Here is a 12747-nt window from a genome sequence, read left to right on the forward strand (position 1 = left end):
GACTGACCTGTTCATTCCCCACAGATTTGAAATGTCACCCATACTATGTCCTAAATTCCCAAATGTGTTTGGGCCAATTTGTGAGCCCACTGTTTCGTTTCACTAATCCATCTGTCAGCTCATGCCCCAGACGCAGTCTTGGAATTACTGTAGTTTTACAGTATGCTTTTAATATGGCCTAAGGCTGGATCACTCTATTCTTTTTCATAATCCTTCTGACTGTGCTTACATGTTTATTTTTTGTCTGGTTTAGAATCAAGTTGACTATTCCCCCTCTTCACCACATCCCAAAAAACCCTGTGTGTACTTCTTTGGGATTGTGATAAAATTAGATTTTGATTCAGTAAGAATTGATACCTCTATAGTATCAAACTTTCCTATCCATTCAGGCCTTCTTCTGAAGTACCTGGAGGCTGTTTTCATATTGCAGAAACCTGTTAGGTTTAATCCTAAATATTGTATGGGTCTTGTGGCTATTATAAATAAGATGACTTCGTCTATTACATTTTCTTTCTTTTTTTTTTTTAAAGATTTTATTTATTTATTTGACAGAGAGAGACACAGTGAGAGAGGAGCACAGGCAGGGGGAGTGGAGGGGGGAGAGGCAGGCTTCCCGCCGAGCGGGGAGCCCGATGCGGGGCTCGATCCCAGAACGCTGGGATCATGACCTGAGCCGAAGGCAGGCGCCCAACGACTGAGCCACCCAGGCACCCCAGTCTATTACATTTTCTAACCAAGTGTCATTCATATATAGGAAAGCTTTTTTTTTTTTTAACCCAAACACTTTGTTGAATTCACTCTCACTTTGTAATATCTTTTCAAACAATGATGTCATCTGCAAATAACCAGTTGTTTGTAGGGTGAAAAAAATTCCACTGTGCAATGGTCACTTCAGCTGTACCCTCACATATCCACACACACGATGCATTTATTATTCTTTAAGTTTTTCTTTACAGGCTTGGCTTGTAAAGTACTTCAAACATATAGAAAATTACCAAACACTAAGATACCTATCATCCAGATTGAACAGATACTAACTTTTTGCATGTTACTGTCAGATCATTCCCCCTTAAACAAAAAAGCCTGGTGTAGTACTGCAGACACATCTACGGTGTCTCCATCCCATCTTCCTCCTCCTCCTCCCCAGAGTAAGTCCCGCGCTGAGGCTGGAGTCTGACATCCTGCACTCACTAATGCACGTGGATGTATGTGGTTGTGGTGTTTTAAAAATGTGTGCATGTTGTCCGCAGTTGTAACACGCTGTCCTGATCGAAAAGTAATAAATATCTGCCCATTATGAAAAATTCCAACCTTTAGAGAAATCGATGGGACAGAAAGTTAAAAGTGATCCATAAGAATCTTTTTAAGAAAGCCACTATTCACAGTAAGGTATATGATGTTTTAACCCACGCCGTGAGGTTGCCTAGAGTAGGATCAAACGCTATCTGAAGTGCCTAACGAAAGAATGCCTTCCTCAGGGAAGAATAATTGAGGTATGTGTTTACCACCATATCCTGTTCTCTACAGAGTTCTCGAGCTCAGTTAAAAAAAAAAAGAAAGACAAGAATCTCAGCAGAGGTTACTAGGACTTTAGGTAGGTTTCAGCAGCATCACTGTTTACGCCACAGAACAACCGGCTTCTACAGATTTGATTGCTGCACCTGACAGGGCCCACGGCCTGCACAAAGCAGACGGCCTTGACGCACAGCTGCCAAACTTGGAGCACATATAAGACAATCAGAGGAAGTCTACGTATAAACTTCTCCATGCAAGGAAAGGTGGTTTTTCCATTTGCCTTTTTCTGAGCAATTTAACTTCCTAATTACATGGTCCAAATTGTTCCAGAGACTGTGTAAACCATATGTTTGTTAAATGCTAGAGACAAACACGGGGAAGTCTGATTAGCATCAGCTTCCCTCAGGAAAGGGGTTTCTTTCCCAAGCCCGGCTGAGGCTGCGTTATCCTTATGGGACATGGCTGAGTGAGCAGAGGAGGGGAATAGTTTGTAAGTAGCTGCATCTGGCTGTGGATTCTCCCCTCTTCCTTCTGCTGAGGCACATATTTTAACCCAGAGTTGTCCTTTGGTTTTAACATGAGCAAGTAGGTGCTGCCTGACATCAGCAGAATGAATTTCATCCAGTATTTCGCAGATTCGGAGAGGAGAAAATAGGATTATTTTGAACCTTTATGAGGGTGAGTGTGTGAGTGTGTGTGTGTGGGAGAGGACGAACATGCTAGCAAAGAGGGAGTTGCTTTTTCATTTTTGTCCCGTTGGGTTTGAACAGTAGAGGGTGAGGATAAATAATCAATTTATTTCACTACCGTTAAATGAAATTAAGGTGTTTATTTAAAGAGAAGTGAAGAAGTTGTAAACATTATTGTGTAATGAACAAGTTTGCAGGTCTAGATGAAATAATGGTATTGGATGATTGTTATTGAATCAGTTAAACAAACAAACAAACAACAACAAAGACATGTTTCCTGTGTCCTGTTTTGGATGCAGAAATCCAAACAGTGGGACAAGTTCCCCGTTTGGCCATAGTCAATGACACAGATGTGCAGATGCGTAGAAGCGGATACCTTGAGGTGAACTCACAGAGCTATAAATAAAGTGGCTATAGTTCGTCTTCCCCACTGGACATTTGAGAGGACAACAGGCAGAAATGGGGTCACCCACAGTCACCCCAGCTCTTAATGGTGTTGTGGTTGTCATTGCTTAAGAGAACAATGGGAAAAAAAAAAAAAACACTCTTAATTTTTCTACTTTTTCTGGCCTTAATTGCCCCCAGGAGACAAAGATTCAGAGCATTAATGAAACACACTGGCGGATATTGTTTTACAAACACTGGGGAAAAGAGGAACTCAGAAAGTCAAGAGGAAAAGAAAGACTGTACTAGTTTATTCATGCTAGTTCACGTAGCCTTCCTGTGGCCTCTTGGTCTTGGATTCTAGTGGGGACTACCAAATAGGTAGAACCATGTTATGCTGGCACTTGAGTCATCTTGAATGATGGCTTTATGGCATAAACATTCCTTTGCCTTTTATTTCTTTGGAACTATGAAGAATACGTGTGCAATGTCATTGGTTAGGGCACTACCTAAATACCCATGTACACTACGTTAGGATGCTTGGATTTCTCTGTTTGAGCAAACAGAATTATTTTTAACTGGAAATGGGTGTCTTTGACTGACAGGTCATCTTGTTTAACTTGTGAGTTGGACCAAAAGATTCAGAGGAACAGAAGGAGCATGGTAACAAAGAAGCCCTCATTCATCTTGTTCCTTCTCTTGTTTTTGATGTTGTCGAGGTTTTGCTTTTGGTTTTTTGCTTTTGTGTTTTGTGGTTTGGTGTTTATCCTGAGTCCTGAGCTGTTAAATCGATGTTTAAGATATCTAGACAACAATATAAACTTTTCCTGCTCTGCCAAAAATTGACTGCTTTGTTTCTGGTAAATCTGGCCTTTAAAAAATACAACCTGGAGAGCCTGGGTGGCTCAGTCGATTAAGCGGCCAACTCCTGATTTCAGCTCAGATCATGATCTCGGGGTCGTGGGATTAAGTCCACGTCGGACCCTGTGCTCAGCGGAGAGTCTGCCTGAGATTTTCCCTCTGCCCCTCACCTCCTGCTTTCTCTCTCATCCTCATATAAATTAAATATATATATGTATATATAACCTTATTTGTAAAGTGTATTATCCGTGTATTACCCTGTTTTCTCTTTTTATAAAAGTTGTGTGAACTTTGATAAACCTTATTTTGATGTGAGAAATATTTTATATATCCTGACTATGGCTGTCTTGGTCTGTAGGCAGTTTCAGGAGAGTTTTGGAAACGATCTTGCCATGTGAACTTTCAGTTAATACAGATTATTGCCTTAGCAACAAGTTAGACCTGATCAGAAGGAAGTATTTTGCTTTTATAGATAATTGTATTTGCTGTTTTTTGAGGGGGGTATCTATCAAATGAAATTTTGGAAAAGATTTTATAAAGTTGTCCAAGGAGAGTTACAAGGAAGTGGTTGATAGGTAGATGTGTCCACCACTGAATGAAAGAAATTCTAAGAAATCTTAAGCAAAATGGCCTATCCTGAAATTCCTAGTATAGTTGACTGGGCACAAGGAGTTTCCTTTTCTCTTAGTTTCTCTGAGTTCATACATTTGCATTTATTTTTAAATTAGGTAAATAGCCCATTTTGTTCCTAGAATATATTGCATAATCATCCATTTATTCAGCAGTTCTTTCTTGAGCTCTTTCATGTTCAGCTGCAAGGGTTATAGATGCAGGCAGAGTAGAGGGAGAGCCGGATCTAACCAGGGTTGGGATTTGCCAAGGAAATGAGCATGTATGCACGGAGTGATTAAAACTACATACCAAGAAACCCAAGCTGGGTCATTTAATAAGCATGAACGAGAGGACACGAAGGGTTTAAGGACAGGGGAAAGGTGGTAGAGTCGGTGGGCTAAAGAATCATTGGGGTTGAGGATTAGAAGAAGAAGGGAGTTGGAGAGATAGGTGGTTGGAGAGGGTGATTGACATTGGGATTACAGAGAGGTTACAGTTGATGGCAATGACAAGGTCTAGGGTCTGACGATGGTTGGGGTAGCTGAAGGAGAGAGAATAAGATGGTTGAGGAAGGGGAAGTCAAGGAACTGAGAAGCCAGGGTAATGGAAGGCTCCCCTCCGTGGAAATTCAGGAAAGTCGTGTTGGGGAGAGACCGTGAGCCAGCAACTAAACTCGTAAGGGCAGATGACTCCTAACGCGTCCAGGAGTCTGTCCCTGACTTTGATTATGACATAGAGCTGGACAGCATGAGCTTCAAAGCTAAAGACTTTTTAGGAGGTGGAAGTGATCATTTTCTAGCAGCAGCAACGAGAAGCAAGGCGGCAGAGAGCCTTCGGGGAGACCACATTTTCTAGGGAGAGCCAAATTTCTGTTAAGGCAAGAAGGTAAAAGGAGGGTTCAGGGACAAGGCTGAGGATTTATAAGATCTTGCTGGATTCCCTACATGAGGCCTATTTCCGGAGGACCCAGTAGAAGGGGTTCAGAGACCAGCTGAGGAGCTCAGAGGGTAGAGCCAGATTAGGCGTGTTCACAGTGCTACGGGGATGAGAGTCAGGGGAATGAGGAATACTGGGGATCTGGGGCAGAAGTGGGGATAGAGAAATCAGTGCTGGTGGTTTCCGAAGCAGGTGGTGATACTGTGTGTGTTGGGAGAGAAGGACGGCTCAGGCAGACCTCTGAGGCTCTTCTTCTGTCCTGTGCCTAGTGGTTTGGAGGCTGGGAGTGAGCCCTTGTTACCCAGAGCCAGGGTAGGTTTGGACTCCCTCTTTATTCTGTGGACAGAGGGAAGACTGGGGAAGCGTACCCATCTGAGCATTACCACTATGTATGTGTGTCTCACTTGTGATAACAGTTCCAGGATAATGTAAGATGAAAGCTAGAGCGTTTACAATTATGTTTAATACTGCTTTTAAACCTGAGATACAATTTAGCATATTACAGAGAAATAGCCATTAACAGGTCTAATTTGGGAAGTGTATATTGATTCATAATCAGTATATATGTAATTCAGATTCCAGCTCATGTTTTAAAATAAATCATCCTCTCCCTTTCCTTCCTTCCTCCCCATCACCTTCTCCCCAAAGGTGACGTGAAAACTGACAGTGTCACAGTCCTAGCCACTGAATTGTTGACATGTTCTTTTCCCTTTTCCTTTTAGTGAAGAAAGTTACAACGTCAATGATTATTCCTTAAGAGATCAGCTATTGGTGGAATCTTGTGACAACGAAGAGCTTAATTCTTCTCCAGGGAAGAACAGTGCCACAATGCTTTATTCAAGACAGAGCTCTGCCAGCCACCTCTTTACTCTGACGGTCCTCAGTAACCACGCGAGTGAGAAAGTGGAGATGCTGCTCGGGGCTGAGACGCAGTAAGTGTGTGCGGGGACGGGGTTTCAGAATGTCTGCTCCCAGTCTTCCCTACGTCATTGCCCTGATCTAAGACTCCCTAAAAACAGTGAACAGTAGAACACAGAATAAACACTGTATTTTTTGCTGAGGACCTCCTATGCACCAAGCACTGGGTCTAGGTGCTTCGCTCAAGCTCATCTTTTCACTGTGATCCCCTCAACGTCTCGAGAGATGCACATTATTATTTTCATTTTCATGACTCCTAATGGATGCATTGTGCTTTAGGTGGTGTGCTTTTATATTTAGAGAGTGGTTTCAAAATCTCTTTATTTTAATCATTGATAAAGATATGACCCATGAGCCCTGGGTAGGTGACACCTGGTAGTTTGAGTCTAGGCCATAAGTTTTCCTAGATGAGGGAGCTGAGGCCATTTTGCAATCACCTACCGTCAACGAGACAGCAAAAAGCCTGATGATTTCTATCCAAAGACATACTCAGTTTGGGGAAACATTCACGAATCTACTTTCCCGTCAGAGTTGATGCAGAGGCTAAATTAAATAAACAGCCCTGCTGTTTGTGGCTGCTGGAGCCCCGATGGCTAAGGGGCCAGCCAGCCTCACAGTGGATGAAGACAAGGGGGCTTCACCTCCGAGTCTACCCCCCGTGATTTGGTCCATTTAGAGGTCGTTGACCTATTTATTTGTTCAGAAACTGGAAGCGTCCTCATGAAACAGTCATCACAGGCAGGTGTTCTGTTGGGCGGAGCAGGAGAGCAAGAGGGGAAACCCCTCAGTCTTTGTCCTCAGGGATCCTCCACATCCCTTCCACTGGAGTCTGCCAGGGATCCCACATGGTGCGATTAAAATGGACCGGCAGCTGGTGAATAACAGCCCTAAGACTGTAGCAAAAGCTTAGCGAAAGTAAACCCAGGGAGGTATCTCTCCTTCTTAAGAGTATTTTAACAGTGCTTCCTGGGTCATTAAAGAGAGACATCAGAAAAAGATTAAAATGATCAAGTGTCCACATAAAACATTTTAAATGATCATTTCCTATCTTTTGGCATAAGAAGTAACTTCTCAAAGGCTCTTAAAGAAGACCAAGAGGGACAGGTTGATGTAAAATCCATTTGAGATTTGAAAATAGCCAAAGTGGAGTATTCCAAATGAACTTGAGAGTTAGCAGGGGGAATAAGAAAAGGAGCTTCATCCTATGTGTTTGTTTATAAAACAAAGAAATGCCTTTTTCTAAGGTCCCAGAGCTCTTCCATGAAATTGCTAAAGAGCCCAGCCACATTCCAGGCTTGCTCCTCTGTGTTTGCTCCTCTGGGTGGGTGTGGTACTAGCTGGTCTGTGCAGGTGACCTGCAGGAGACATATCCAAGACCCCGACTCAGGAAGGCATTTCTTCAACTCTGAAAGTGATTAAACCCCTCGGCCAGTGAAGGCAGCTCTAGCCTTCCTCTGTTTGGGGAAGCTTCTCTTAAAAAGAGAATTTCATGTCTGAGCTTTGGATCTTATATAACCTTTTTTTTTTTTAAAGTAGGCTGCATGCCCAGCATGGAGTCCAATGTAGGGCTTGAACTCAGGACCCCGAGATCAAAACCTGAGCGGAGATCAAGAGTCGGACGCTGAACCGACTGAGCCACCCAGGCACCCCCTTATATGACTTTAAGGATGAAAAAGTCTTAAAGGCTTTGGGGATGAGTGCTTGTGTAGGCATTCTAGAGAAATCTCCGAAACAGATTTTCACTCATCAGTTTTTGTTCGTAATGGTGAAAGTGTTACTGGTTTTGCTTTGTGTTTTCCTTTTCTCTCTGTTTATAAGGATTGTTTGTTCTTTATTCAGGTCCTGCCAACATCTCAGCAGAGCTTTTCCTGTCTCTTTTGTAATTTATGTAACCTCCACCACTTGTTCCTGAGATTGTTCCCGGAGAATAGGAAGTAAACGAACATGTCCAGTTCTTTGTATACCAAGGCTAGATCCTTTCCTGGGATGTTCTGTAGCATTTGTTCACTGCCTTTCCTTTTGATCTTGCCATGGGCTGAATGGATATTCGTTTCCTCAATCAGAAATGTTCTCAGAATATTGAGCTGTGTCACCCATAAGTGGTATGAGCCATGGGTCTGACTCAGATTTATAGTTCTTTAATGAATGGCAAAAGAACATTCCGTAAGGGGCAGAGGTCTTCTTGTGTACAGGACTCACTCCCCCACTGCCCTCCCATCCAACACCAGCTCCGTTACAGTTGAAAAGTAAATAAATGGACCCTTTTAAGCACCTAAGGCATAGAATCGCACTGGTGCTGAAAGAAAATCTATTATAGCCAAGATGTGCTTTCCTTAGGAAAAAACAACTGACTGTTTAAAAGCCTAGCAAATTGTTATATGCCATGTTTGGGTAAGTGCAGGTCAGCCCTGGGCTTACCTGGTTTTGGGCAGGCAATCAGAGTTTTGGTCTAGGTAGACTGTTGTCTTTGCTTCTAAGATTTGCAAAATGTATAGGTGAAAGTGTGTGTTTTAAGTTTTCCTCTCTTTTATGTTATATGTGGTTGCGATGGTCTGTTAGCAAACTGGTTGGGCAAACAAGGTTTTCACCCCATTCTGGCCTTTTAATAACATGGCAGAACTTTAGTCACATAGGTCTTTTGGCTACTTATTCTTTGGTTTGAAAAAGGAGGAGGTTCATACCTAAATTTTTACCTTCTTGGAAAAACTGTTGTCAGTAGGAGGGGTATTGCTGTTTGACATGAGGACAGTTCAGTCATTATAAGGTGGTGAAATGGTAGAACAGCTCAATAGCTTTGATTACATAAAGAATTCAGAAAAGCTCCCCAAAAAGGAAATGGGGTGAGCATTTAAGGAGCACCTGGGATGCTACACTTGTGAGCTGAAGTAAGGTGACATCCTGGTTTCCCGTCTTGGTTTCCCCAGGATCAGCGTTACGTCTTTGGTTCTGGCAGAATTAAGAATAGCACCCTCTTTGACTCTCAAAAGTGTCTTGCTTAGGCAGCAAAATCTGTGATGACCCTAATTATTAGTCTGTGCTCTACTTGCCTCGTTTTTTCTCCCAGATGTAAAATGAGACAAAGGTGACGTGATTTGCTTAAAGTCACACAGGAAGTGAGTTATTGCCAAAGCCGGGACCAGACCCTGACCCTCCTGAAGCTAGTGTCCTTCCTGGTAACAAGTTTTAATCATCTTACTAAGCCGCCATTCAGAAGACTGCTCACCCCTCCCTTGCCATTTGGCCCTGTTGTACATCTATCTGGAAGGAAAACTCCAGGAAGCCAGTTGCTATGAAATGTGAAAAACTACTAAAACGTGGATTGTTTTCTTCAGTTCATAGACTCTAAAAAGGGGAAAAAAAAAAATTTGTGGAAACCCAGCTGGTTAATTTAGGGCATCCCATTGTTTGAAATATTTTATAATAAGATCCTGAATAGATGGTGCAGGAAGACTCCTCTGAGGTGACATTTGGACCGAACCCTGAGCGACAAGGAGTCAACCCATGGGAAAACGCAGCGCCAGAATGTTCCAGGCGAAGGCAACAGCAGGTGCAGAACTTCTAGGGAAACAAGTCTGATGTTGTCAAACTTGGCTTGAACATGATGAAGATGGCTAGATCAGAATGCAGCAGAGAGAGAGTGGGCGGTCAAGAGGCCAGCGGAGGCCGGAGCATTTCAGAGCAGAGCGGTTCCAGTGCGGTGTGTGGGCTGTCAGTCCTCACGCCATCTCCGCCTGGGCCCAGGGGAAGCAGTTGAGAACTTACAGCATTTTGACATGTCGGCAGCATCAAAGCATGTGATTAACAGTAACTCACTTTCGTTGTATTTCTAAGAACACTTGGTCCACAATGGATGGGGTGGGGGGCTGGGGGGTGAGGACTGGTTCTTCACCACACATATTTTGAGAAGCCACCATCTAGAGCTTCCTAAGCTATAGCAGGGAGTTCCCGGGAAGACTGGGATGAAGGCAGAAGTTTCAGCAGGGAGAGCAAACAGGGTCCTGTTGCAGTAGTCACGGGGAGTCCTGAGTGCAGCCTGGGCCGTGGTCTGAGAGAGGAGATAGAAACGTGCTATTTTGGAGGCAGAGACAACGCGATGGACTTACGGGTTGGATGAGTTGGCGTGGCCATGTGTGAAAGAGAGGAATGGATGGTGCTTTGGATTTTAGGCTTGAGCAGCTAACACCGTATGTTAAGCTGCTCCTCCTCGGTCTTCAGTGTGGCTTCTTCCTCCGCTGCCCTGACAAGGCTGCTCGGTCGAAAGATGAGCAGCGGCTTCCTGGTTACTCCATCCGGCAGTCATCCTTTCCTTACCTTTCATCTCATTTCGTTTTGTTGTCCGTTCAGCTCTCTCACTGTGACCCCCTTTTTGAAATTCTCTTAACCTGTTATCTGTGTTCTCTTAGCTTTCCTTCCATCTCTTTTTTAAAAAAATATTTTATTTATTGATTTGAGAGAGAGAGCACGCACAAGCGGGGGGAGCTTTCCTTCTATTTCTAACCATTTCTCTTCGCTTTCCCGAACCAGTCAGCTACCCAGTGCGTTCCCTAAATGCACATTTCTGTAACTGGTAGGTACCACTGGCACCACTTGGTGTCATTTGTGATGCTCCCGGTCGGAACAAATCTATCATCTGCCAGTTCTTTTTGTACAAAAAGTCCATTGCATCTCTCCTCGTTTCCGTGCCACCACCTCCTTCCGAGGACAACCCATGTGTCACTTACCTTTTTTTTTAAAGATTGATTTATTTATATGAGGGAGAGAGTGAGCAGGCTAGCAGGGGGAGGGGTGGAAGGAGAGGGAGAGAGAGACTCTCCGGCAGACTCCCTGATGAGCGTGGAGCCTGACACGAGGCTCGATCCCACCACCCTGAGATCATGACCTGAGCCGAGATCGAGTCAGACGCGTAACCGACTGAGCCACCCAGGAGCCTCTGTGTCACTTACCTGTTGAGCCACCCTGTAGTGTCCTCCTAACCATTCCCCTTCTCTCAGTTTTGCATGGTTTTATGACTAATCCCTACGCTCAGCTGTGTCTTTTTCTCACTTTTGCACATAGCAGGTTCCCAGTACATATTTCTGGAATTGACCCCCGGTGAATGCAGTGAGCTCTCCTACATCTCAGGCAAGGTAGAATAGTGGCCACGTGGAGGAAAATCCTGCTTCCCTGTCGCTCTCTGTCCGCATATTCACTGTCCCTTTTGTGCTGCCCGAGCCAGTTTTCTCTAAATGCCACTTGTTTTTCCACATTTGCTATTGTGGTTAACATTTCTGTCGGATGTACATCTAAGCCACGTACTGTGCTCTCTCTGTGTGCCCGTGAAAGATCTTAAGTCACGTTGTTCACGAGACAGCAGTCTGTGAAAAATACCAAGGCGTATCCTCTATAAAAGGACAGAGGATGAATGTTTTACCCCTGTCATTCTTCTCCCTCTGGGCCTTTCCAGAGGAATGTGGGAGCCCGAGAGCCCCCTTTGTCTGCCTTCATGAAGACGAAGCAGGGGCAGCTGCCGCTGATACGGGCGTGGGGGGCCCGGCTTCCTGGGTTCTGCGGTGGAATTTGCGTGGCGTTTGGGCCCGGCGTGTGCGGGTGGGGAGACATCCGGACGTGTACAGGGATGAACGCACATTTTCTTTACCCTTTATGTTTAGCTATAGCATATAATCACCTCAAACCATAATCAAAATTGAGATCGTTCACACAATTTCTCCCTCACTGAAAGAACTAGAAGCCTTACGGATGTGGTTGGTCCTTGTCAGCCGTCCAGACAACCAGTTCCTGGGCCTCCTGATAAAGGGGCATTGTTTGCAGGGAGTCTTTTGTGGCCTTCTTGCTTCTGTTAATGATTTAATTAACAACAGGAAGTAAATGGGATGGAATAAAATTGTAAATCGTATGTCTGACATACTGTTATCCTTCATCCTCTAGCAAAAATCCACAAGCGAGGGTAATTTATATGGAAAAGAAATGTGTTTATTATAGGCTGTAGTAGTCCCCTTTGATGCATCTGGAATCCACATCCAAGCATGATCTCTTACATCGTATAGTGCCCGTCAGGGTACTTGGTCTTTTGTGATGCTCATCACCAACTCCGATGAAACAGGAGGGCAGGCGATGGTGTGGGTCTTTTATCATCAAAGAAAAAGGGAATTGACCCACTTTTGGTTACTCCAAGATTCCAGGCCAGACTCTGTCTTGTCAGCTATTTGATATGACACACAAGAAATGGTCGCTTTAATTATGTAACACGTCATAAAATCTTAATCTTAGAACTCTTGTCATGGGCCTCGGGAATTATTTTGCTTTGGTTCGATTTTTTTTTTTTAATTCGGTGAGTTGAGTGTGTGTCCAGCTTTGTTAAATATTGTTGCATAGCATCATTTTCACCCTTTGGGTTTTCTTTCATGGATCTGTTCATTCAGCTCATCTGGTTGAACTGAATGTGTGAGGGAACGAACCAAAATCACCACCATGCTCACAATCCCAGGCTTCACAGAGGCTCAAAGGACTTTTGCCCAAAGGCCATGGGTACAGAAGTTTCAAAAAGGAACCGTAGGTAAATTTGTAGACTGTGGGAAGGAACACAGAAGGTATTTGGCCGGCTGCCACTGGAAGGGAGCTGCAAGGGAGGTTAGAGAGCCACCATCTGGGGCACCTGGGTGGCTCAGTCGTTGGGCGTCTGCCTTCGGCTCAGGTCATGATCCTGGGGTCCTGGGATCGAGTCCCTCATCGGGCTCCCTGCTGAGCAGCAAGTCTGCTTCTCCCTTCACCCTCTTCCTTTGTCATCCCTCTCCGTGATCGCTTTCGCTCTCTCTCAAATAAATAAATAAAATCT

The 12747-nt window shown here is 44.2% G+C and overlaps 1 protein-coding gene across 5 annotated transcripts in view; it reads left to right on the forward strand.

Moving 5' to 3' along the window:
* ARHGEF26 (Rho guanine nucleotide exchange factor 26) overlaps positions 1-12747 on the forward strand; it is a 121728-nt gene that overhangs the window by 100502 nt on the left and 8479 nt on the right. For all 5 annotated transcript variants that reach the window (XM_081828123.1, XM_081828116.1, XM_081828141.1 and 2 more), the window contains one exon: positions 5720-5929. In XM_081828123.1, coding sequence (XP_081684249.1) covers positions 5720-5929 — 210 coding nt within the window. The remainder of the gene's footprint in view (positions 1-5719; positions 5930-12747) is intronic.

The sequence above is a fragment of the Leptonychotes weddellii genome, chromosome 1, assembly GCF_054177405.1.
Source record: "Leptonychotes weddellii isolate Sample4059 chromosome 1, ASM5417740v2, whole genome shotgun sequence".
NCBI classification, from domain to species: domain Eukaryota; kingdom Metazoa; phylum Chordata; class Mammalia; order Carnivora; family Phocidae; genus Leptonychotes; species Leptonychotes weddellii.